At 45.2% G+C, this 21,734-nt stretch overlaps 1 protein-coding gene across 1 annotated transcript; it reads left to right on the forward strand.

Annotated features, from left to right (window-relative positions):
• The first annotated feature begins 12,003 nt into the window (after positions 1–12,003).
• On the forward strand, positions 12,004–14,661 carry LOC132828224 (DELTA-thalatoxin-Avl1a-like). The gene is made up of 3 exons (XM_060845179.1): positions 12,004–12,153; positions 12,247–12,357; positions 13,781–14,661. The coding sequence occupies exons 2-3, from the start codon at positions 12,257–12,259 to the stop codon at positions 14,187–14,189; spliced, it is 510 nt and encodes a 169-aa protein (XP_060701162.1). The 5' UTR covers positions 12,004–12,153; positions 12,247–12,256; the 3' UTR covers positions 14,190–14,661.
• Positions 14,662–21,734: the final 7,073 nt, after the last annotated feature.

Here is a 21,734-nt window from a genome sequence, read left to right on the forward strand (position 1 = left end):
CAGATTCTCAGAGCTATTTGATATTGTAGCTTTCATAGTCTGAGGTATACTCTGACCCTTAGAGATAGATGACATCTCACCTCCTGTCCAAGTTTCTGCACTGAGGCCTCTTGTACAGCATCTGTGAACACTGGTCAGCACTCTCCTCCTCTGTGTTCCCATAGTCACACTTACTACAATTCAGTTACAGTTTGCCAACCACTTCCACCACCACTGGGGAGGTGACTTTACAGTGATATTATTGATGGACTGTAAATCCAGAGACCCAGATAATGTTCTGGGGATGTGGGTTTGAATCCCATCACAACAGTTGGTGGAATTTGAAATCATAAAAATCTGTAATTAATAGTTCAACAATGACCAGAAACCATTGTTGATTGTTGGGGGTGAATCTCACCTGGTTCACTAATATCCTTTAGGGAAGGAAATCTGTCATTTACTTGGTTTGGCCTACATATAACTCCAGACCTACGGCATTGTTGTTGACTATCAAGTTCCCACTGGGCAATTAGGGATGGGCATTAAATGCCAATCCACTCACGAATGAATGAAAAACACAGTTCGAACAAGTATTCACCTCTTTTTTAAGAGGAGCTGTGCAAACCTCACAGGAACAAGGCATCTGTTGAGATATGTAGGCACTCACAGTCGTATATTGCAAATGTTCAGGTGAGCAGATGTTATGACATCGGGTAAACCCCTCTGCTAATTTAAACCCGACAAACAGAGAAGCTCACCTCACACCGTAATCTGTTAAATTTTGAGAGATCCCAGAGGTAGCTATTTAAAGTAAAAATTAACAACTTTATTCCTTAAGTCCAACAGAGAACATTAAAACAATAGCTATGTACAACTCTTTTCTCTTAAACCTATCTTTTACCTCCGACTCTACAGTACTTGTCTGAAAAAACAAAAATCCCGATTAAGGTTTATAGAAAAAACAATCAAGTTTCAAACCAGGTAGGTTTCTTGATTTTCCTCTGTAGACTTTCCTCTGTATTTTCCTGGGTCGTCGTTTCTTCCATCTTTTGCTGCACAACTTTTCTTATGGACAGGTACCTTTCAGAGAGCTATTCTGCTGGCAATCTGTACTTGTTGCTGCTCTTTGCAGTTCTCCCCTTAACTATTCAAAATATCCAGTTTTATACTCCAAAACATCAGATTATTTCATGAGTTTGATGTCATCCCAAACAGTAAAATTCAAATTCAATTGGAGTTTGGTATCTGGGGCATAATTTAACCTGATTGGCCAAATTTGAATTTGTTTTTGTTCCATGGCAATGCAACTCCAGCAATTTGTTTCTACCACATGTTACATTTTTAAATTGTTTAGGACACTCTGCACTTTCAGTCAGACCTTGCTACTTCCTCTCTCTCTTAAAGGTACAATACACACCTACACTTTTATAACACAGCTAACACATGGTTTGCATGTTGCTAGCATCAGGAAAATTATGGAGGAATAAATTGCCACTTTTTCATGGGTTATCCATTTTTGTCTCCACCCTGATTTCATTGGACTAAAGTTAGAAAAGAACTTGCCATTGCTCTTCATAGATTACTTGCAGACATATGGTCATTTTCAAATTATTGTGAACATTACAAAGCACTGTTGCTCCAAATCTGCCAAACGTGACACTGTTCGAGACTATTTCGGAATCCAAAATAGACAAGTAGGAGGCAGGATGAACGCAGCAAGCCAGGCAGCATCAGGAGATGGAGAACTCAACATTTCAGATGAAACCCTTCTTCAGAGTCCTGAAGTCCAAAATGTCGACTTCTCCACCTCCTGATGCTGCCTGGCTTTCCATGTTCTTCCAGCCTCCTACCTGGCTACATGTGACACTGTAAACAGTTAGGATGAAAACGCACAACGACTTAGAGATAACAACAGATTCGGTGACTGAGCAAAAGAGTGGAAAACAGATTTTAATGTTGGTAAATATGTGATCATCCATAAGTCTTGAAAATAGGGTAGAATCATGTTGTGCGAATGTATTGACTTGTGGGAGTCCTTCTGTAGTGATTGGAACCAAGTTAACCTTGTTAACTATGAGGTCGGTGATTGGAGTTGTGAACCTGGGCCAATCAGGAAAGCCTGCCTGATCAATGTAACCAGGAGGTTACAGTCTCCTCAGCTTAGGCAACTGACTCTGAGCTGGCTGGCCATAGCCAGTGTTTTTGCAAGGTTTGTGAAGGTTTGTAGCTCAGGTTGAGATTTAGGGTGTAGGCTTGCTTGCTGAGCTGTGGGTTTGATATCCAGACGTTTCATTACCTGGCTAGGTAACATCATCAGTGGCGATCTCCAAGTGAAGGGTCTGGCACTGGGGTGTGGAGGTTGGGTGTTGGCTCTGGTCCAGTGGGAGGAGGGAAGCTCGGGTCGGCAATGGGTGGGAGGGGTCTGTGAGGGTACAATGGCTCTGTTGTCTCCTGCTTTCTGGAGAGTGTACTGTGCACAAGTAGATAAAGGATGACTTGGTGATGGGATACCTGCTTCTGTGCAGTTATTTCAGCATCCCAGCATTCACACATATCCCAGTGATATGTCTGAAATTTTACAGAGGTTAGCGAGGCCTGGGCCATCCTGTCCATAACTGAGGCCTTAAAATTGTAGCTGACCAGAAGGAGTTCAAGGAGAGAAATCCAGCAGGTTTACAAAATGAATACCTGGAGTGGGCAAGATGTCTTATGAGGAAAGTTTTGACCAGTTGACCTTATATCCACTGGTTAATGGAAAAATAAGAGGTGACTTGATTGAAACACATAAGGTCCTGAGGGATTTTGACTGGGTGGATGTGGAATGGACATTTCCACTTGCAGAATAATCCAGATCTCAGGATCATCGCTTAAAAACAATTGGGTACTCTGATTCTAAGTCAGAGTTGAGAAGAATTTTTTTCTCAAAAATGAAACACTTTTGAACACTTCCTCAAAAAGCAGAGTGTTGGAGCATTCTTAATGCTGTGTTGGGGTAGATTTTTGATAAGCAAGGAGGTGAAAGTTTCAGATGTAGGTATGAATGTGCAGCAATGAGATCAGTCACGTCATCATTAAATGGTATGGAAGGGCTAAGTGCCTACTCCTGCTCATAATTCCTATCTTTGTTTGTTTGGCTGCTTGGGGTGGGAATGGGGAGAGGAGCTCCTTCAAAGATCCCACTTCTGAAATGGAAATACCGAAAGATCTGGCCCTTCTGGTGTTCCCTTCCCTCCTGGACTTCCAACTTGACCTTTACTCAATTTGTTTACCTCCACACGCAGGACTTCCTGTGCATGGTCCTGGGCTTTCAGCACTTAGAGTATGGGACCCAGCTGTCATCCTGACATTGGCTGGGATAGCAGAGCTGATAACCAATCAGATTGGACATCTGTTTTGTGGGGCGAGTCTTCCTCCCCAGTGAGAGGCAAAGGCACTTCCTGCCCAATAATGTCACAGATCCGACATTGGTAGGATACACTATTAGAAATTATACTTAAGTTGGTGTTATATTCCCTGAAAGTTAGGTCTTGAAAAGGCTATTTGAGCAACATTTTCAAAATATTAATGGAAGTTGACAAGATAGATCGAGAGAAGTGATTTTCACATATCAGGCCTCTGGATGTGCAGTCTGAACGTTACAGCCAGGCTTTCTAGGATTGTACAATGAAACAGTGTGGCATCTACTTCCACAATGGTCATTGATAGTCACTCGATTGTAAATTTTAAATCTGAGGATTTTTGCTTAACTCCTGTATCTGTCAGAACCAGGTATCGTGATTGGGCCCAATTTTCAGGGAATCCACACAGATTGCCTCACCTTTAGTTTTACGAAACAAGAGAGCTCCTCATCTCTGAGAGGCTTCCTCAACTGTCTGCTACCATATTCTGAAATATATAGGCCCTGATAGCCACTTAAACAGCTGCTGTCAAAACAGAGGTAAATGTGATATTAGGGTGCTGGGAATGTAGGGTGCCAGGTAGGTAGGGTGCCAACTGGGTAGGGTGCAAGGTAAGTAGATGGTTGAGGTGAGGGTAGTGTGTCAACTGGATATAATCCATGGGAAGAGGGTATGGTGCCAAGGGGAAAAAATGTCAAATGCAAGATAACAGGATGGGCTGAGGTGGGTCAGAGTAATTGGGTCTGGCACTGGGTGTGGAGGTTGGGTGTTGGCTCTGGTCCAGTGGGAGGAGGGAAGCTCAGGTTGGCAATGGGTGGGAGGGGTCTGTGAGGGTACAATGGCTTTGACTTGGAGGGCAGGGGTTCAGTTCCAGTGGCAGTAGTGGTGATGGGCTTCACGAATTGGGTCAGATTAGATGGGGTGTAAGGGCCAGGGCAGTGGGCCAGAGAATTAGGGAGGTGAGTTAGGTCTGATGTTGGCAGAGGGAGGTGGTCAGGTAAGAATGGGAGCATTGCTAGTTGGGTATAGTGGTCGTGGCAAAGTGTTGGTCAGGATGAGGATCTGATGGGTGGTCGGAAATGTGTGTGTGTGTGTGTGTGTGTGTGTGTGTGTGTGTGTGTGTCTGTGTGTGTCTGTGTGTGTGACATAAACATGGGTCAGTTTAATACTTATCCAGGAGATGGATTATGCATTTCATAGTTCAATTTTGCCTGAGTAACTATTTTATTTAATTTCATTGGAATCATCCATAATCTCCAATTTTTATGGAGATTTTTGGATAGATGCCAGCATAGAGGAATTGCCCAGAGGAAAATCCAATTTCCCAGGCAATTCCTTCCAAGTCTGCTCAGGTTGGCATTCCGCAGAGTCCCCAGGAACATCGTCCATATACAGTGGAAAATCCGAGCCATGGCTCCTCCTCTCTCCCTCAGGATTTGCAAAAGTTTAAAATGGATTGATAATGGAATAAAGGAGGTAACCAGGAAACTATTCTTTCTCTTAGCTGTCAGGAGATCTTTTGTGTTCAGTGTATTTCTCCTTTAAAAATAAGCTTGTGTGAGTATGTCAGAGCCTGATGTATAATCTTTGGGAAGTTTTGCCCTTTCCAAACCTTGTGCAAGTTTCTGAAGAAAGCCACATTTTTCTTCAGTTGTATTCAATGCTTTAATCATCATTACTATGGTATTACATGTATTTGAGAGAGGAAAGAGGGACATAGCAATAGTTTATATTTCTAGATAGCATACATCATGATATCAGCTGGAGAATAGAAAAGCTGGCAGCAGAAGCCAAATAGGAGTGCAAAGAATAACTTTGTTTGATGCAGGTAATTCCTTCAATAAAGCATTGTTCATATCAAAGGGAAATTTATTTAAAACTTGCTGTCTGCACCAAATGCAAAACATGCCAGCATTCCTTCAATCCAGCTTTGCTAAGATATCTGGAATATCACAAGACAGTTTTCCTCTTCATTTGTAATTATAGCAATACCCAGTCATATTTTCCTAACACCACTTCCAGGGGAAAATCCTGACATAGGAGCAGGAATGAACAGAATGGTTACTGTCTAATATGACTAAAAAAGGCCGGTATCCCGTCACCAAGTCACCTTTTATTTACATGTGCATAGTACATGACACTGACCCAGCTAACACAGAGCCAGCTCCTAGAGCGAACAGAACCCACAAACACACCTGTTCTTATCTGTCAGCCAGAGCTCCCTGACTGAACCAAGTTAACAGCCCCAATCTGGGAACTCATATTCTATGAGGTTCACCCGGCTGACAATGTTCCAATCACTCCACTGCTCTTCCCAGGATACAGTGACATAACCTCAGAGGAACTTCAACTTCAAAGTCTGTGAACAACAATGTAAAGATTACAAAGGTGATTTCTTCTTCAATCTCTGCCCCACCCCAATGCAAATGGAAAATGCACTACTGTTGGAAACAGTGAGTAAAAACTAGCTTCAATTAAACAATGCCCAAAGTTAAAATAATATTTACAAAGGTAGAATACACTCTGAAATTTTCTTTCAGATTTGGACCTGTGACAACTGAGGAGGAAATCTGGCCTGTGAATAATTCACATTGTGTGTGAATATCACAATGATGTATGATCGGGTATGTGAGGAATCAGGATTTTACTGTGTTATTGTGCTGTATAATGAACTCCAAAGGAGGAACAGGCCCCAAATGCATTGCTGTCGATGTCCTGATGTTATGGATTCTCCATTGCGATTCTACAGTATGGTTTAAAGAGTGATGATATGCTCTGCCAAATTTCCTGAGTTAATTTGCAAAATATGACAAATTTTAAAGACAAAACGTGATGAGTTTCAAAGACCCATTTTATGACTTGGGCCAGAGTGTGCTGTTCTGACCATTCGGTTAGTTGACAATGAAGTTCAGATCTGATTTCGTGATAATCCCACCAGTGAACAGGATTGAAGAAATGACAGGTTAAGCAAAATGGTCTCGTTCCTGATGAAGGACTCTTGCCCAAAACATCAATTCTCCTGCATCTCAGATGCTGCCTGAACCACTGTGCTTTTCTAGCACCACACTATCTACTCTGATCTCCAGCATCTGCAGTCCTCACTTTCTCCTAGGCAAAATAGCCAGTGTGGATATTGCTGCAGACAGTGCTTTTGAGAAAGGTTCTGGGGTGGGGAAATGATGTGGGACCAGAAAGAGAGAAAATTGGAGAGAAGGAAATGAGTCATACTTTGACAAAAATATCATACTCAGTTGTTATATTAAAAACACACCAAAATAATGCCATTACTGGGATATTTGATTGCAAAGTATGCTTAGCAACAGGTCTTAAAGCTAAACCATGCAATCTATTTTTTATTCCACAAATAATCACATACCAATGGGTTAACCAGAATCAAAAACATCTCTACTTAATTCAAACTAACTTTTGCAGAGAAGACTTGTCGGATTTACTTGATGTAAAAGCAACATCTAGCTGTGACTCATTACCGCAAGGCAACAACAGTGCACAGCTCCTTTATTAAATACCCCAAGAACATTAGTGAGACCACATCTGGAACACTGTGTGCTGTTTTAAGCTTCTTACCTGAAGACGGACAAGCTTTCATTAGCTTGAGAGCGATGTAAATTCACTGGACTGGTTTCTGGGATGAGGGCTTGGATCCAAGAGCAGAGTCAGAGAAAATTATCTTATATTCTGTGGAGTTTCAAAGAATGAGAGATCATCTCCTTGGCACATATCCAATGATTAAAGGGCTTGACATGGTAGGTGCTGAATAAAACTTGCCCCTGGCTGGGGAATCTAGAACAAATATCCTGACTCTTTAGCCCTCTACTGATTCTCTGAATCCTCAATTCCCCAGCACCTCTCTGATTCTTCCCATGATTCTCAGACCACTTCCAAAACTATCAGCACTTTGACTCCCACCTAATCACTTACCATCTGACCTTCCCCCGTCAAGCCCTCCCCCACCTCCTCCCAGGTGAACCTGTGCTGAGTGAAATCCTTTCACATTTATGAAGAATGTTTGAACTCCTGGCCAGAAATATACAATTCCATCTTTGCAGAAAGAAGTAAGAGCAATGCAGCAATCCAGTGTTGAGGCCACTACTCTGAGCAATCTGGGCCAACACAAGAGCCAGGATAGAAGAAGATTTATTATGCTGACCACTTTCGACCCACTCTGCTCACCTCTAACCCTCCAAGTTGTAGCCTCTTCCCTCTCTCTGCTTCCTTCCCCTATCCTTGTGCTTTTTAAACAAATATATATTTCAAAGCTTGTTCTTTGTTCTCTTCTCCCAAGCCCTGGCTCAGAGAGAGAGTTCAGGAGAGGGCAGCAGTCGATCGGAGAATTAAAAAAACATATGGATTGCGAAAGTCTCAACATTTCCAAAACAACTGGACTCACACTTCTACGGATTGAATCTAGATCCAGAACAGGACTGCAAGCCCAGAGGAAGGAACCAGTGAGAAACAGGTGAATTAGCAAGGGGTTAAAAAAAACCACAATCTCGGAGGGTGGGGTAGGGGTCCCAGTGCAAAGGTCAGGAATTGGGAAGGGCTGGTGGTGAGAGCTGGGGAGTAGGGAGAAGCTGAAACTTGCTGCAAATGTGTTGCTGGTCAAAGCACAGCAGGTTAGGCAGCATCTCAGGAATAGAGAATTCGACGTTTCGAGCATAAGCCCTTCATCAGGAATAAGAGAGAGAGAGCCAAGCCGGCTGAGATAAAAGGTAGGGAGGAGGGACTAGGGGGAGGGGCGATGGAGGTGGGATAGGTGGAAGGAGGTCAAGGTGAGGGTGATAGGCCGGAGTGGGGTGGGGGCGGAGAGGTCAGGAAGAGGATTGCAGGTTAGGAAGGCGGTGCTGAGTTGAGGGAACCGACTGAGACAAGGTGGGGGGAGGGGAAATGAGGAAGCTGGAGAAATCTGAATTCATACCTTGTGGTTGGAGGGTTCCCAGGCGGAAGATGAGGCGCTCCTCCTCCAGCCGTCGTGTAGTTGTGTTCTGCCGGTGGAGGAGTCCAAGGACCTGCATGTCCTCGGTGGAGTGGGAGGGGGAGTTAAAGTGTTGAGCCACGGGGTGATTGGGTTGGTTGGTTCGGGCGGCCCAGAGGTGTTCTCTGAAGCGTTCCGCAAGTAAGCGGCCTGTCTCACCAATATAGAGGAGGCCACATCGGGTGCAGCGGATGCAATAGATGATGTGTGTGGAGGTACAGGTGAACTTGTGGCGGATATGGAAGGATCCCTTGGGGCCTTGGAGGGAAGTGAGTGTGGAGGTGTGGGCGCAAGTTTTACATTTCCTGCGGTTGCAGGGGAAGGTGCCGGGGGTGGAGGTTGGGTTGGTGGGGGGTGTGGATCTGACAAGGGAGTCACGAAGGGAGTGGTCCTTGCGGAACGCTGATAGGGGAGGGGAGGGAAATATATCCTTGGTGGTGGGGTCCGTTTGGAGGTGGCGGAAATGGCGGCGGATAATACGTTGTATGCGCAGGTTGGTGGGGTGGTAGGTGAGAACCAGTGGGGTTCTGTCTTGGTGGCGGTTGGAGGAGCGGGGCTCAAGGGCGGAGGAGCGGGAAGTGGAGGAGATGCGGTGGAGGGCATCGTCGATCACGTCTGGGGGGAATCTGCGGTCCTTGAAGAAGGAGGCCATCTGGGTTGTGCGGTGTTGGAATTGGTCCTCCTGGGAGCAGATGCGGCGGAGACGAAGGAATTGGGAATATGGGATGGCGTTTTTACAGGGGGCAGGGTGGGAGGAGGTGTAGTCCAGGTAGCTGTGGGAGTCAGTCGGTTTATAATAGATGTCTGTGTTGAGTCGGTCGCCCGAGATAGAAATGGAAAGGTCTAGGAAGGGGAGGGAGGAGTCTGAGACAGTCCAGGTGAATTTCAGGTCGGGATGGAAGGTGTTAGTAAAGTTGATGAACTGTTCAACCTCCTCGTGGGAGCACGAGGCAGCGCCGATACAGTCATCGATGTAGCGGAGGAAAAGGTGGGGGGTGGTGCCAGTGTAGTTGCGGAAGATGGACTGTTCCACATATCCTACGAAGAGGCAGGCATAGCTGGGGCCCATGCGGGTGCCCATGGCAACTCCTTTAGTTTGGAGGAAGTGGGAGGATTGAAAAGAGAAGTTATTCAGGGTGAGGACCAGTTCAGTCAGTCGAAGGAGGGTGTCAGTGGAAGGGTACTGGTTAGTGCGGCGGGAAAGGAAGAAGCGGAGGGCTTTGAGTCCTTCGTGATGGGGGATGGAGGTGTACAGGGACTGGATGTCCATAGTGAAAATAAGGCGTTGGGGACCGGGGAAGCGAAAATCCTGGAGGAGGTGGAGGGCGTGGGTGGTGTCCCGAACGTAGGTGGGGAGTTCTTGGACTAAAGGGGACAGGACCGTGTCGAGGTATTGGGAGATGAGTTCGGTGGGGCAGGAGCAGGCTGAGACAATGGGTCGGCCGGGGCAGGCAGGTTTGTGGATTTTGGGCAGGAGGTAGAAACGGGCGGTGCGGGGTTGTGGGACTATGAGGTTGGAGGCGGTGGATGGGAGATCCCCTGAGGTGATGAGGTCCTGGATGGTCTGGGAGATGATGGTTTGGTGGTGGGAGGTGGGGTCGTGGTCAAGGGGGCGATAAGAGGAGGCGTCCGCGAGCTGGCGTTTGGCTTCAGCGGTGTACAGGTCAGTGCGCCAAACTACCACCGCGCCTCCCTTGTCTGCGGGTTTGATGGTGAGGTTGGGATTGGAGCGGAGGGAGTGGAGGGCTGCACGTTCTGAGGGTGAGAGGTTGGAGTGGGTGAGAGGGGTGGACAGGTTGAGTCGGTTGATGTCACGGCGGCAGTTGGCTATAAAGAGGTCGAGGGCGGGTAGGAGGCCTGCACGGGGTGTCCAGGTGGATGGGGTGTGTTGGAGGCGGGAGAAGGGGTCGTCAGAGGGTGGGCGGGAGTCTTGGTTGTGAAAGTAGGCACGGAGTTGGAAGGTAGGGAAGAGGAAGTGTAATATATCAGAGGTTCCAGATCAGGAGAGGAGCTGAAAATGTGTTGCTGGTTAAAGCACAGCAGGTTAGGCAGCATCCAAGGAACAGGAAATTCGACGTTTCGGGCCAGAGCCCTTCATCAGGAATCAGGAGAGGAACCAACTGGGTAACACAGAAAACAACATTAAAACAAGTCATGTAATGTTCAATTATTTATCTTGCTGTTATTAATTTTACTGACATTAAAATAAAAGAACGTCAAATAGAAGACCTTTAAGTGAGATTTTTTGGTAAACAAGGCAGTTAAGGGCTATGCAGGGCTGGCATGAATACAGGGTTGAACCATAATCAGATCAGTCATAATCTTGTCAAAGGGCAGAGCAGGGGCAATGTGCTGAATGCCCTACTCCTGTTCCAACTGCTTTGTTCTTATGTTCCTATGTTTTTTATCCAGTTTCTTACTTCAGTTCATAATATTAAAGAGGAAATTCTCTCTCAATATCTCATTTCCTATTTTCCCTAAGCAGTTCGAGAGGAAGGGAAAAGGGTTGAATTTTCTGACTCGGAAATGATATGGACAGATTTACAAACTGGGAAACAGAATAAGAAACTTAACATTACCGGGCAACAATGAACCACAATTGTTTTTATTGATTTGTAGGATTTGGGTGTCCCTGGCTGGCCAGTATTTATTGCCCATCCCTAATTGCCCTTGAGAAGGTAGTAGTGAGCTGTCTTCTTGAACCGTTGTAACTCACCTGCTGTGGGGTGACCCATAATGCCATTAGGGAGGGAATTCCAGAATTTGGACCCAATGACAGTGAAGTAACAGTGACATATTTCCAAATCAGGATGGTGAGTGTCTTAGAGGGGAACTTGAAGGTGGTATTTCCATGTATCTGCTGCCCTTGTCCTTCTAGATGGAAGTGGTTGTGGCTTTGGAAGGTGCTATCTGAGGATCTTTGGTGAATTTCTGCAAAACATCTTGTAGATATGACATACTGCTGCTACTGAGTGTCAATGGTGGAGAGAGTGGATGCTTGTGGATGTGGTGCCAATCAAACAGACTGCTTTGTGCTGGATGGTGTCAAACTTCTTGAGTGTTGTTGGAGAGCTGCACACATCCAGACAAGTGGGAAATATTCCATCGCCCTCCTGACTCCTGACAATGCTGTCGTGAAATACCTTGGCATATTTTACCACATTAAAGGCAATATATTGTTTCAATGCTTTCTTGTCAATAGCCAGCCTGCAATATTTTGCAGAATCTTCCCACTGTCCTTCACAAATTGATAAATCAGTAAAAAAGGAAATAGAAATCAAAAAGGTTTTGAAAATCTTGCTCAAAGAGCTGTGTTTGAAGGAGTGCCTTAAAAGAGGATAGCAAGATGGAAACATTTAGTGAGGAAATTCCAGATCTACAATTAGCTGTGACCCCAAGAACACACATTAATTCTTTCAGTACAAACTGAAGTTTTGAGGAATATTCACATTTCCCAAATCTCTTCAAATTGAAATCAAATTCAACTTCTCCCTGGCTGTCCTTCTCCTGAGTTTAGAGAGTTTAGTGTTTGCAGACCATTTCCTGATATGGTTTGGGGGAATTTCAAGCTGCAATCTGGCATGCTGTGTTTGCAGATTGGTAACAGTGAGTGAAACATTTTTTCCAGACTTGGAGATGATGCATGGTAAGGGCGTAGCCTTGTTTGCAAAACGCCCAACATCCTCCCTCCCCACCCTAGTCTGAAAAGCAAGCAGCTCCTTTGAAAAGGTGCACAGAACAGCATCGTATCCGTAAGAATATTACCGACTGGCGTAAAACACAGTGAGTAAAGGAGTTTTATAACTATTCAGGTTTTCTTTTGAGACATAGACTTCTACATGGTTCTATTGATGAGGGTGGCCTAATTTTTTGCAGGTTATACAGAATGTCAAAATCAGTTGAAAGCGTACTTGAGACTATTGATTCTGCCAGATGTGTGGCTGTTGAAATAACCAACAAAAGCAGCTATCCGTTAACTGAACCTGTGTAAGTACAGCAATATGTATATCCAATTATTTCTTGGGAAAACATTGAGAACTAAATACTTCGTAGTGCTTAATGTAAATGTTCATTGTATATTACTGACATTACACCCAGTGCTGACTTTCTTGTTCCTCGTAATATTAAAGTGGAGAGTTTTAAGAAAAATGACTGATGTTTATCTGAACATTAACTCCATCACAGCCAATGTGACAGCACAAGGAAGACATAATTACACAGTTAAATAGTTTAATACTTTAATACTTCAGACAGATTGTGACCAAAAAATTGCATAACAATCTAAATCTTAAAGCAAAACACCAGTGAATATTTTTGAGGTATAGATTGGCATTGAATTCTGGCAAAGCTCTGGTTTCTTTTGACTGGCTTCCAATTTTCGAATCCCATAACCTGATCTCATCTAAAACTCTGCAAAGTCCTATTGACCATTCTTTACCCCTGTACTTGCTGGCTGCAGATCTCACTTTGAATCTTTTTTTAAAAAGCTGGGTCAGTTAATGATTTCAGTTAAACAGTGTGAGCAAAATTATCCTAACGGGCTTATTTTCTTTTCCATCTTCATTACTCATCATCTTCTGCTCATGGAAGTTCTAAATTATGAATTTATTTAAGCAATGACTGCATTTTAAAATTGGCAAGCTAGCTTTCAAATTCCCCCGTGTACTCACCCTCTCTCACTCTCTCTCTCTTTCTCTCTCTCTCTCTCTCTACATATGTGTGTGTGTATATATATATATATATATATATATATATATAAAATACCACTCCTCCCACTTGACAATCCTTTGAGATCTCGGTGCTTCTCTAATTTTCACTGGGGCATTCCTGATTTTAAGCATCTAACCATTGATGGGTGTGGCTGCAGCTGCCAAGATCCTAAGCTGTGTAATATCCTCCCTGAACCTTTCTGCCTCTCCACAGCTCTTTTCATTTTTAACATGCTCCTTAAAGTCAATCTCTTCAACCAAGTTTTTAATCACCCGCCCGAGTATGTTCTTCTGTGATTTGATTTCAAATGCTCAAAAGGGCAGCACAGCGGCTCAGTGGTTAGCACTGCTGCCTCACCATGCCAGCAACATTGGCTCAATTCCAGCCTCAGGCAACTGTCTACACGGAGTTTGCTCTGATTTCGTCACACAGTCCAAAGATGTGCAGATTAGTTGAATTGTTCATGGGAAATTTAGGGTTGTAGGGGATTGGGTCTGGGTGCGATGTTGTTTGGAGGATCAGTATGAACTTGATGCACTAAATGGCCTGCTTCGACACTGTAGGGATTTTATAATCATGATGCTGAAAAACAAGTTGGTTTGCCTTGTTATTGGCACTATACAAAAACCAGCTGTTTTAACCTAAAGAATGCTTGGAAGTATCATATGTTTAAGACTATAATGCAATCTATATCTTACAGGACCTACCATTACAGTGGCCGTCTGAGTAGCCCTCCCTCACCCAGCATCAACCCAGGGGAAAGCGGAATTTGTGTGTTCATCAAAACCCCTTACACTGCCTGTGGCACTGTTGGGGTGTTAACCTACAAGTTCAGCAACACTCAAATCTCACTGCTGGTCTCCAACCCTTATGACTACAGCAAGTATAGCATTGAGTACGCTCTGTATGTCCCTGATAGGACAATTGCCACTGACAACAATTTGTACACTCAGATGTACAATGAGCTGACCGAATCACCAAACTTCACTAAAACTTCTCTGGGCAAAGGGAATGCATCTCTGAACATCAGAAGAGGAAACGTGGTCATTTCAGCTACTATGTCCAATGAGAAGAAAGCTATCGTCAAAGTAGACATTAGAGATGCGTAATGTTGTGGTAAAACTCTCACACTTAGAGAACCATATACAAATTGCAGCGCACAGCGTGCCTATTATACTGGTGCTAAGCAGATCTATCTAAAGCACTTCACTGTTCCTCCTATCATTTAACTTCATCCCTAAATGTTTATTAAATTCCTTATAAAATGTTCTGGTTAAATACCACCAACTATTCTTGACTAAACTTCTGCTTGAAAATTAAATGTTTCAATCCCCTCTGTTCAGACTTGTATTTTCTCCAGTGGCTTATTTGGCAGTTTGATTTGCAATTTGCAATTAAATTTTCCATCATAAAGCCACTGTCAGTTATATTCAGTTTTATGGTCATTAACTCCTTTATGAAACAATATGACAACTCATTTTGATGTTAAAAGGAACAATATGAGAATATCACTGTTCAACATTTTCATCAAACTGGAATGTACTGACCTATGTTACAATAATAAACAATTGATTAACTTTTTCATTGTTTTCTGTTTGCTTTTTGCATCACCCGCAACAAGTATTAGACTTACACATAGATCTCCTGGTCAAAAAAAAGCCTTCTTTATTGCTTTGCCTTTAATTGGAGTTTCCCACAGGTATTGTTACAGGTTGAGACCGCTGAATTTGTCATGTCAGGCATTAGTCACTACATCTCAGCAGGTCTGGCAGCATTTGTGGATAGAAATCAGTGTTCAGGTCCACTGACCCTTCTTCAGAACTGATGAAAGCATTGGGATTTATGCAAATAATGGAGTGGGGGAAGATGGAGGAGTGATCAATAGGTGGAGATAGAGCCCAAAGAGGGATAACAACAGTTGGACAAAAGAGTGGATAGTGGTCAGCCAAGGAGAATGAATAGCTGTGAAAGGGGACGAACAGTAGCTGGCAAAGGGTTGTGTGTGGTAGCAGCCAATGTGATGTGGGGGTTGGGATAAGAACATGAGGAGAAGGCGCTCAAGCCCTAAAATTGTTGAATTTGATATTAAATCCTGAAAGCTGCAAGGTCCCCAAATGGAAAGTGAAGTGTTGTTCTTCCAGTTTACACTGAGCTTGGCTGGAGCACTGCAGCAAGTCTGAAACGAAGATATTGGCCACGGAACAAACTGCTATGTTGAAGTTGCAGGCAACTGGAAACTCAGGGTCGTTTTTGTAAACAGGGCTTGAGCATCTTCTCCCGTGTTCTTACTATTGAAGTGTACATTGTGACACATCAGAGAGAGGGAGGGTTACCTGGATGATGTGTTTTAGGAGGCATTCACACCCCTTACATTAACTACCTCAAATCTGGGCAGTGACCAGGGACAAGAGTGGATTACTACAAGTGAGGCATGTAGAGGGATACAGGAGGTAGTGCTGAAACAGCCTCAGCCCTTGAGCTTGTCTAACAGGTTTGAGATTCTTGTTCCCTATGTGAATGAGAGTGGGGGTTGTAGGGAGGATGAGTGAACTGACCATTGCACTATAGTACAGGGAGCCATGCAACTTGGGGGGAGAAAAGAGAATTGTAATCAGGGATAGTATTGTCAGGGACTAGACATTGTTCTCTGTGTCCAGGATCAAGAGTTTTGAAGGCAGTGTCTGGGTTCAGGATATCTCATTCTGGCTGCAGAGGAACTTCGAGTGGGATGGGAAAGTTCCAGTTGCAGTGATCCAAGCAGGTATCAATGACATAGATAGAAAGAGCAAAGAGATTCTGCTGAGGGAATATGAGCAGCTAGGGGCTAAACTAAACAGCAAAACCAAGAAGACAATAATCTGTGATTACTACCTGAGCCACAACCACAGGATCATGGAGATTGAAGCGATAAATATGTGGCTCAAAGATTGATGTGGGAGAACTGGGCTTGAATTCGTTGGCCATTCCCCACCAGTACCGGGGAAAGATGGAGCCACTCCAATGGGACAGGCTCCACCTGAATCATACTGGGACTGGAGTTCTGGTGAATCACAAAACTAGCACTGTGGCCTTTAAACTCAAGTAAAAGTTGATCTCACGTTAAAGTCGACCCCCTATTTTTGGCCAAATAACCTGGAATTTTCCATATATTTCGTGCAAAAGTTGACCCTAGTTCTTCACAGATAATACATCAATATTTATGAGTCAGTGTGCCAGCCGTCACATCCAGCTCCAGCTGTCCAGTCACCAGTTGCTCCACTCCATGCCCGGTCTCACAGTCTGCTGGTTGTTGAGCACTGCTCTACGTTTTCAGACTTACTGTGATTATTTTTTATACTGCTTTAGAGATCAATTGGGTGTCTGCTAACGATACGGTATGAATTTCAACCCCTCAAAAGTAGTATTCATGTAATAGTCGACTCCATAAATGTAAGCTTAAAAATGAGTCAAAAATATGACTATTACTTGAGTGTATATGGTAAATATTGGAGAGGTGGGGGTGAAGTTACATTGAAAATTATGAGAAACATCAAGGAGATGGGCTCAGCGGAAGTTATTAAAGGTTTCAGAACAAGTAATAAGACAAGAAATATGCAAAGGTTAGGAATCTAACCTCAGGCATAGCAGATAAAGCAGTGATTATGAGAAGGGAGCAGTTAATATAGAACTAAGGGTCAAGAGTGTGGTGCTGGAAAAGCACAGCAGGTCAGGTAGCATCTGAGGAGCTGGAGAATCAATGTTTCAGGTATAAGCCCTTCATCAAGAATGAGGCTTGTGAGCCAAGGGGGTGGAAAGATAAATGGGAGGAGCTCGGGCTTGGGGATAGGTTTGGCAATTCCTGCAATGGCAGGGGAAGGTGCTGGGAGAGGAGGGTTGGTTGATGGGGGGGCATAGACCTCACAAGGGAGTCATAGAGAGAATGGGCTTTACAGAATGCAGATGTGGTGGGGAGGGAATTATATCTCTGGTGTTGGGGTCCATTTGTATGTGACGGAAATTGCAAAGGATGATGTGATATATGTGGAGGTAAGTGGGGTGGAAGTTGAGGACTGGGAGGTTCTGTCCTTGTTACAGTTGGAGGGGTAGGGTTCGAGGGAGAAGGTGTGGGAAGTGGATGAGATGCGTTGGAGGGCATCTTCAAACACGTGGGAAGGGAAATTGCAGTCTTTAAAGAAGGAGGCCATCTGGTGTGTTCTGTGGTGGAACTGGTCCTCCGAGGAACAGATGCAACGGAGATGGAAGAATTGGGATTACAGGATGGCAGTGTAGTCCAAGTAGCTGTGGGAATTGGTGGGTTTTTAGAAGATGTCAGTGTTGAGCCGGTCACCGTTGATGTAGATGGAGAAGTCCAAGAAGGGAGGTGTCTGAGATGGTCCAGGTGAACTTGGGTTCAGAGTGGAACGTGTTGGTGAAGTTGATGAACTGTTCAACCTCCTCACGGGAGCATGAGGTGATGCTGATACAGTCATCAATGTAGCAGAGGAATGGGTGGGGAGTGATGCCGGTATAACTCCATAAGATGGACTGTTCCACGTACACGATAAAGAGACAGGCATAGCCATACAGGTGCCTATGGTTACCTCTTTCATCTGGAGGATGTGAGAGGATTCAAAGGAGAAATTATTGTGGGTGAGGACCAGTTCAGCCAAACGAATGAGAGTGTCAGTGGAAGGGTACTGGTGGGGACAGCAGGAGAGGAAGAAACAGAAAGTTTAGATGGCGGTTGGAGGTGGCGGATGGAGGTATGATTAGATTAGATTAGATTACTTACAGTGTGGAAACAGGCCCTTCGGCCCAACAAGTCCACACCGACCCGCCGAAGCGCAACCCACCCATACCCTTACATCTACCCCTTACCTAACACTATGGGCAATTTAGCATGGCCAATTCACCTGACCCACACATCTTTGGACTGTGGGAGGAAACCGGAGCACCCGGAGGAAACCCACGCAGACACGGGGAGAACGTGCAAACTCCACACAGTCAGTCGCCTGAGTTGGGAAAATGAACCCGGGTCTCAGGCGCTGTGAGGCAGCAGTGCTAACCACTGTGCCACCGTGCCGCCCACCAATATGAATTGTATAATATGTATATATGAATTGGATGTCTATGGTGAAGATGAGGTGTTGGGGGCCAGGAAAACAAAAGTCTTGGAGGAGGTGGAAGGTGTGGGTGGAGTCCTGAACATATGTGGGGAGTTTCTGGACCGGGGGGATAGGACAGTATCAAGGTATGTGGAAATAAATTCGGTGGGGCAGGAGCAGATAGAGTCGATGGGTCGGCCGGAGCAGTCAGGCTTGTGGATTTTGGGTAAGAGGTAGAACCGAGTGGTGTGGGGTTCCCGAACTATGAAGTTGGAAGCTGTGGGTGGGATGTCCTCTGAGGTGATGAGGTTCTGTATGGTATGGGAGATGATGGTTTGGTAATGGGGTGTGAGGTCATGGTCGAGCAGTGGTAGGAGGAGGTGTCTTCGAGTTGGCACCTGGCTTCGGCAGTTTAGAAGTCAGTACGCCTAACTACCAAACAGTGTGTCCCCGCCTTGTCCATTGGTTTGATGGTGAGGTTGTGTTTGAAGCAGAGGGAGTGGAGGGCTGTGCATTGTGAGGGTGAAAGGTTGGACTGGGGGAGGGTGCGGACAGGTTGAGGCGGTTAATGGCCCATTGGCAGTTTGAAATAGAGATCGAGAGCAGGTAACAGCCCAGCATGGGGTGTTCAGGTGGATGGGGTGTGTTGAAGGTGAGAAAAGGAGTCCTCGGAAGGTGGGCAGGAGTCTTGGTGAAAAAAGTAAGGCTGGAGGTGGAGGAAGCAGAAGAAGTGCTCGATGTCACAAAACATGTTGAATTCATCGATCTGGGACAGAGGGGATGAAGGTAAGGCCTTTGCTGAGGACTGATCGTTTGTCCTCAGTGAGGGGAAGGTCTGGGGGAGATGGTGAAAACATGGAAGGTCTGGGAGCCAGGACCCGGTGTAGGGCTGGAGCTGGGAGTGGGGGTGGAGACTGTAACTGGAGTGGGCATGGTAGTCAAGGGGCAGGAGAGACGTCATAAATGGAAGTGATGCTGAACCTGGGTGTCAGGTGGATGGAGGTGGTGACTGTGGGATCCACGGCAAGGAGGGGGGAATTGCAGACGATTCTGTCAGCGGTGTTTAGGTGAGTAGCGTCAGTGTGGGCAGAAGTGGTTGTGATGGGGGCAGCTACGGAGGCATAAGAGATGTTCCGGTTAGGCTTCACGTTGGTTTTGGCAGCAGCAGATCTTGTAGCAGTCGCGGTGGTGGATGTCTGGCCAGTGAACAGTCCATCTTCTGCATTTACACCGGCACCATTTCCCACCTTTTCCGCCACGACATTGATGACTGTATCGGCGCCACCTTGTGCTCCCACAAGGACATTGGACAGTTCATCAACTTCACCAAGACGTTCCACTCTGACCTTAACTTCACCTGGACCATCCCAGATACCCCCTTTCACTTCTTGGACCTCTCCATCTCCATCAACAGTGGCTGACTTAACACTGATATCTTCTAAACACCCACCAGCTCCCACAGCTACCTGGACTACATCTCCTCCCACCCTGCCTCCTGTAAAAATGCTATCCCTTATTCCGAATTCCTCCGCCTCCGTTGCATCTGCTCCCAGGAGGACCAGTCCCACCACAGAACACACCAAATGGCCTCCTTCTTCAAAGACTGGAGGGTTTGGTTAAGAAAAAGAAGGAAGCATATGTCAGGTACAGACAGGATCGATCGAGTGAATCCTTAGAAGAGTATAAAGGTAGTAAGAGTACACTTAAGAGGGAAATCAGGAGGGCAAAAAGGGGACATGAAATAGCTTTGGCAAATAGGATTAAGGAGAATCCAAAGGGTTTTTACAAATATATTAAGGACAAAAGGGTAACTAGGGAGAGAATAGGGCCCAAAAATGTGTTGCTGGAAAAGCGCAGCAGGTCAGGCAGCATCCAAAGAGCAGGAGAATCGACGTTTCGGGCATGAGCCCTTCTTCAGGCTCATGCCCGAAACGTTGATTCTCCTGCTCTTTGGATGATGCCTGACCTGCTGCGGTTTTCCAGCACCACATTTTCAGCTCTGATCTCCAGCATCTGCAGTCCTCACTTTCTCCCCAGAGAATAGGGCCCCTCAAATATCAGCAAGGCGGTCTTTGTGTGGAGCCGCAGAAAATGGGGGAGATACTAAATGAATATTTTGCATCAGTATTTACTGTGGAAAAGCATATGGAGGATATAGAATGTAGGGAAATAAATGGTGTCATCTTGAAAAATGTCCAGGTTACAGAGGAGGACGTGCTTGGTGTCTTGAAATGGGTAAAGGTGGATAAATCCCCAGGACCTGATCAGGTGTACCCTAGAACTCTGTGGGAAGCTAGAGAAGTGGTCGCTGGGCACTTGCTGAGATATTTGTATCATCAATGGTCACAGGCGAGGTGCCAGAAGACTGGAGGTTGGCAAACGTAGTGCCACTGTTTAAGAAGGGTGGTAAGGGCAAGCCAGGGAACTATAGACCAGTGAGCCTGACGATGGTGGTGGGCAATTTGTTGGAGGAATGCTGAGGGACAGGATGTACGTGTATTTGGAAAGGCAAGGACTGATTAAGGATAATCAACACAGTTTTGTGTGTGGGAATTCATGTATCACAAACTTGATTGAGTTTTTTGAAGAAGTAACGAAGTGGAGTGATGAGGGCAGAGTGGTAGACATGACCTTTATGGACTTCAGTAAGATGTTCAATAAGGTTCCCCATGGGAGACTGGTTAGCAAGTTTAGATCTCATGGAATACAGGGAGAACTAGCCATTTGGATACAGAACTGGCTCAAAGGTAGAAGACAGAGGGTGGTGGTGGTGGTGGAGGGTTGTTTTTCAGACTGGAGGCCTGTGACCAGTGGAGTGCCACAAGGATCAGTGCTGGGTCCTCTGCTTTTCATCACTTATATAAATGATTTGGATGTGAGCATAAAAGGTACAGTTAATAAGTTTGCAGATGACACCAAATTGTAGGTGTAGTGGACAGTGAAGAAGGTTACCTCAGATTACAACAGGATCTTGATCAGATGGGCCAATGGGCTAAGAAGTAGCAGATAGAGTTTCATTCAGATAAATGCGAGGTGCTGCATTTTGGGAAAGCAAATCTTAGCAGGACTTATATCCTTAATGGTAAGGTCCTAGGGAGTGTTGCTGAACAAAGAGACATTGGAGTGCAGTTTCATAGCTCCTTGAAAGTGGAGGATAGTGAAGAAGGCGTTTGGCATTCTTTCCTATATTGGTCAGAGTATTGAGTACCAGAGTTGGGAGGTCATGTTGTAGCTGTACAGGACATTGGTTAGGCCACTGTTGGAATATTGCATGCAGTTCTGGTCTCCTTCCTTTCAGAAAAATGTTGTGAAACTTGAAAGGGTTCAGAAAAGATTTACAAGGATGTTGTCAGGGTTGGAGGATTTGAGCTATAGGAAAAGGTTGAATAGGCTGGGACTGTTTTCTCTGAAGTGTCAGAGGCTGAGGGGTGACCTTAGAGAGGTTTACAAAATTGTGAGGAGCATGGCTAGGATGAGTAGACAAAGTCTTTTCCCTGGGGTGAGGGAGTCCAGAACTGAAGGGCATAGGTTTAGGGTGAGAGGGGAAAGATATAAAAGAGACCTAAGGGG

The sequence above is a fragment of the Hemiscyllium ocellatum genome, chromosome 26 (assembly GCF_020745735.1).
Source record: "Hemiscyllium ocellatum isolate sHemOce1 chromosome 26, sHemOce1.pat.X.cur, whole genome shotgun sequence".
In the NCBI taxonomy this organism is placed as follows: domain Eukaryota; kingdom Metazoa; phylum Chordata; class Chondrichthyes; order Orectolobiformes; family Hemiscylliidae; genus Hemiscyllium; species Hemiscyllium ocellatum.

Coding starts and splice junctions, on each gene's coding strand:
- LOC132828224 (XM_060845179.1), top strand. CDS start 12,257: ATGTCAAAATCAGTTGAAAGCGTACTTGAGACTATTGATTCTGCCAGA. Junction 12,358..13,780: donor TATCCGTTAACTGAACCTGT/GTAAGTACAGCA, acceptor TATATCTTACAG/GACCTACCATTACAGTGGCC.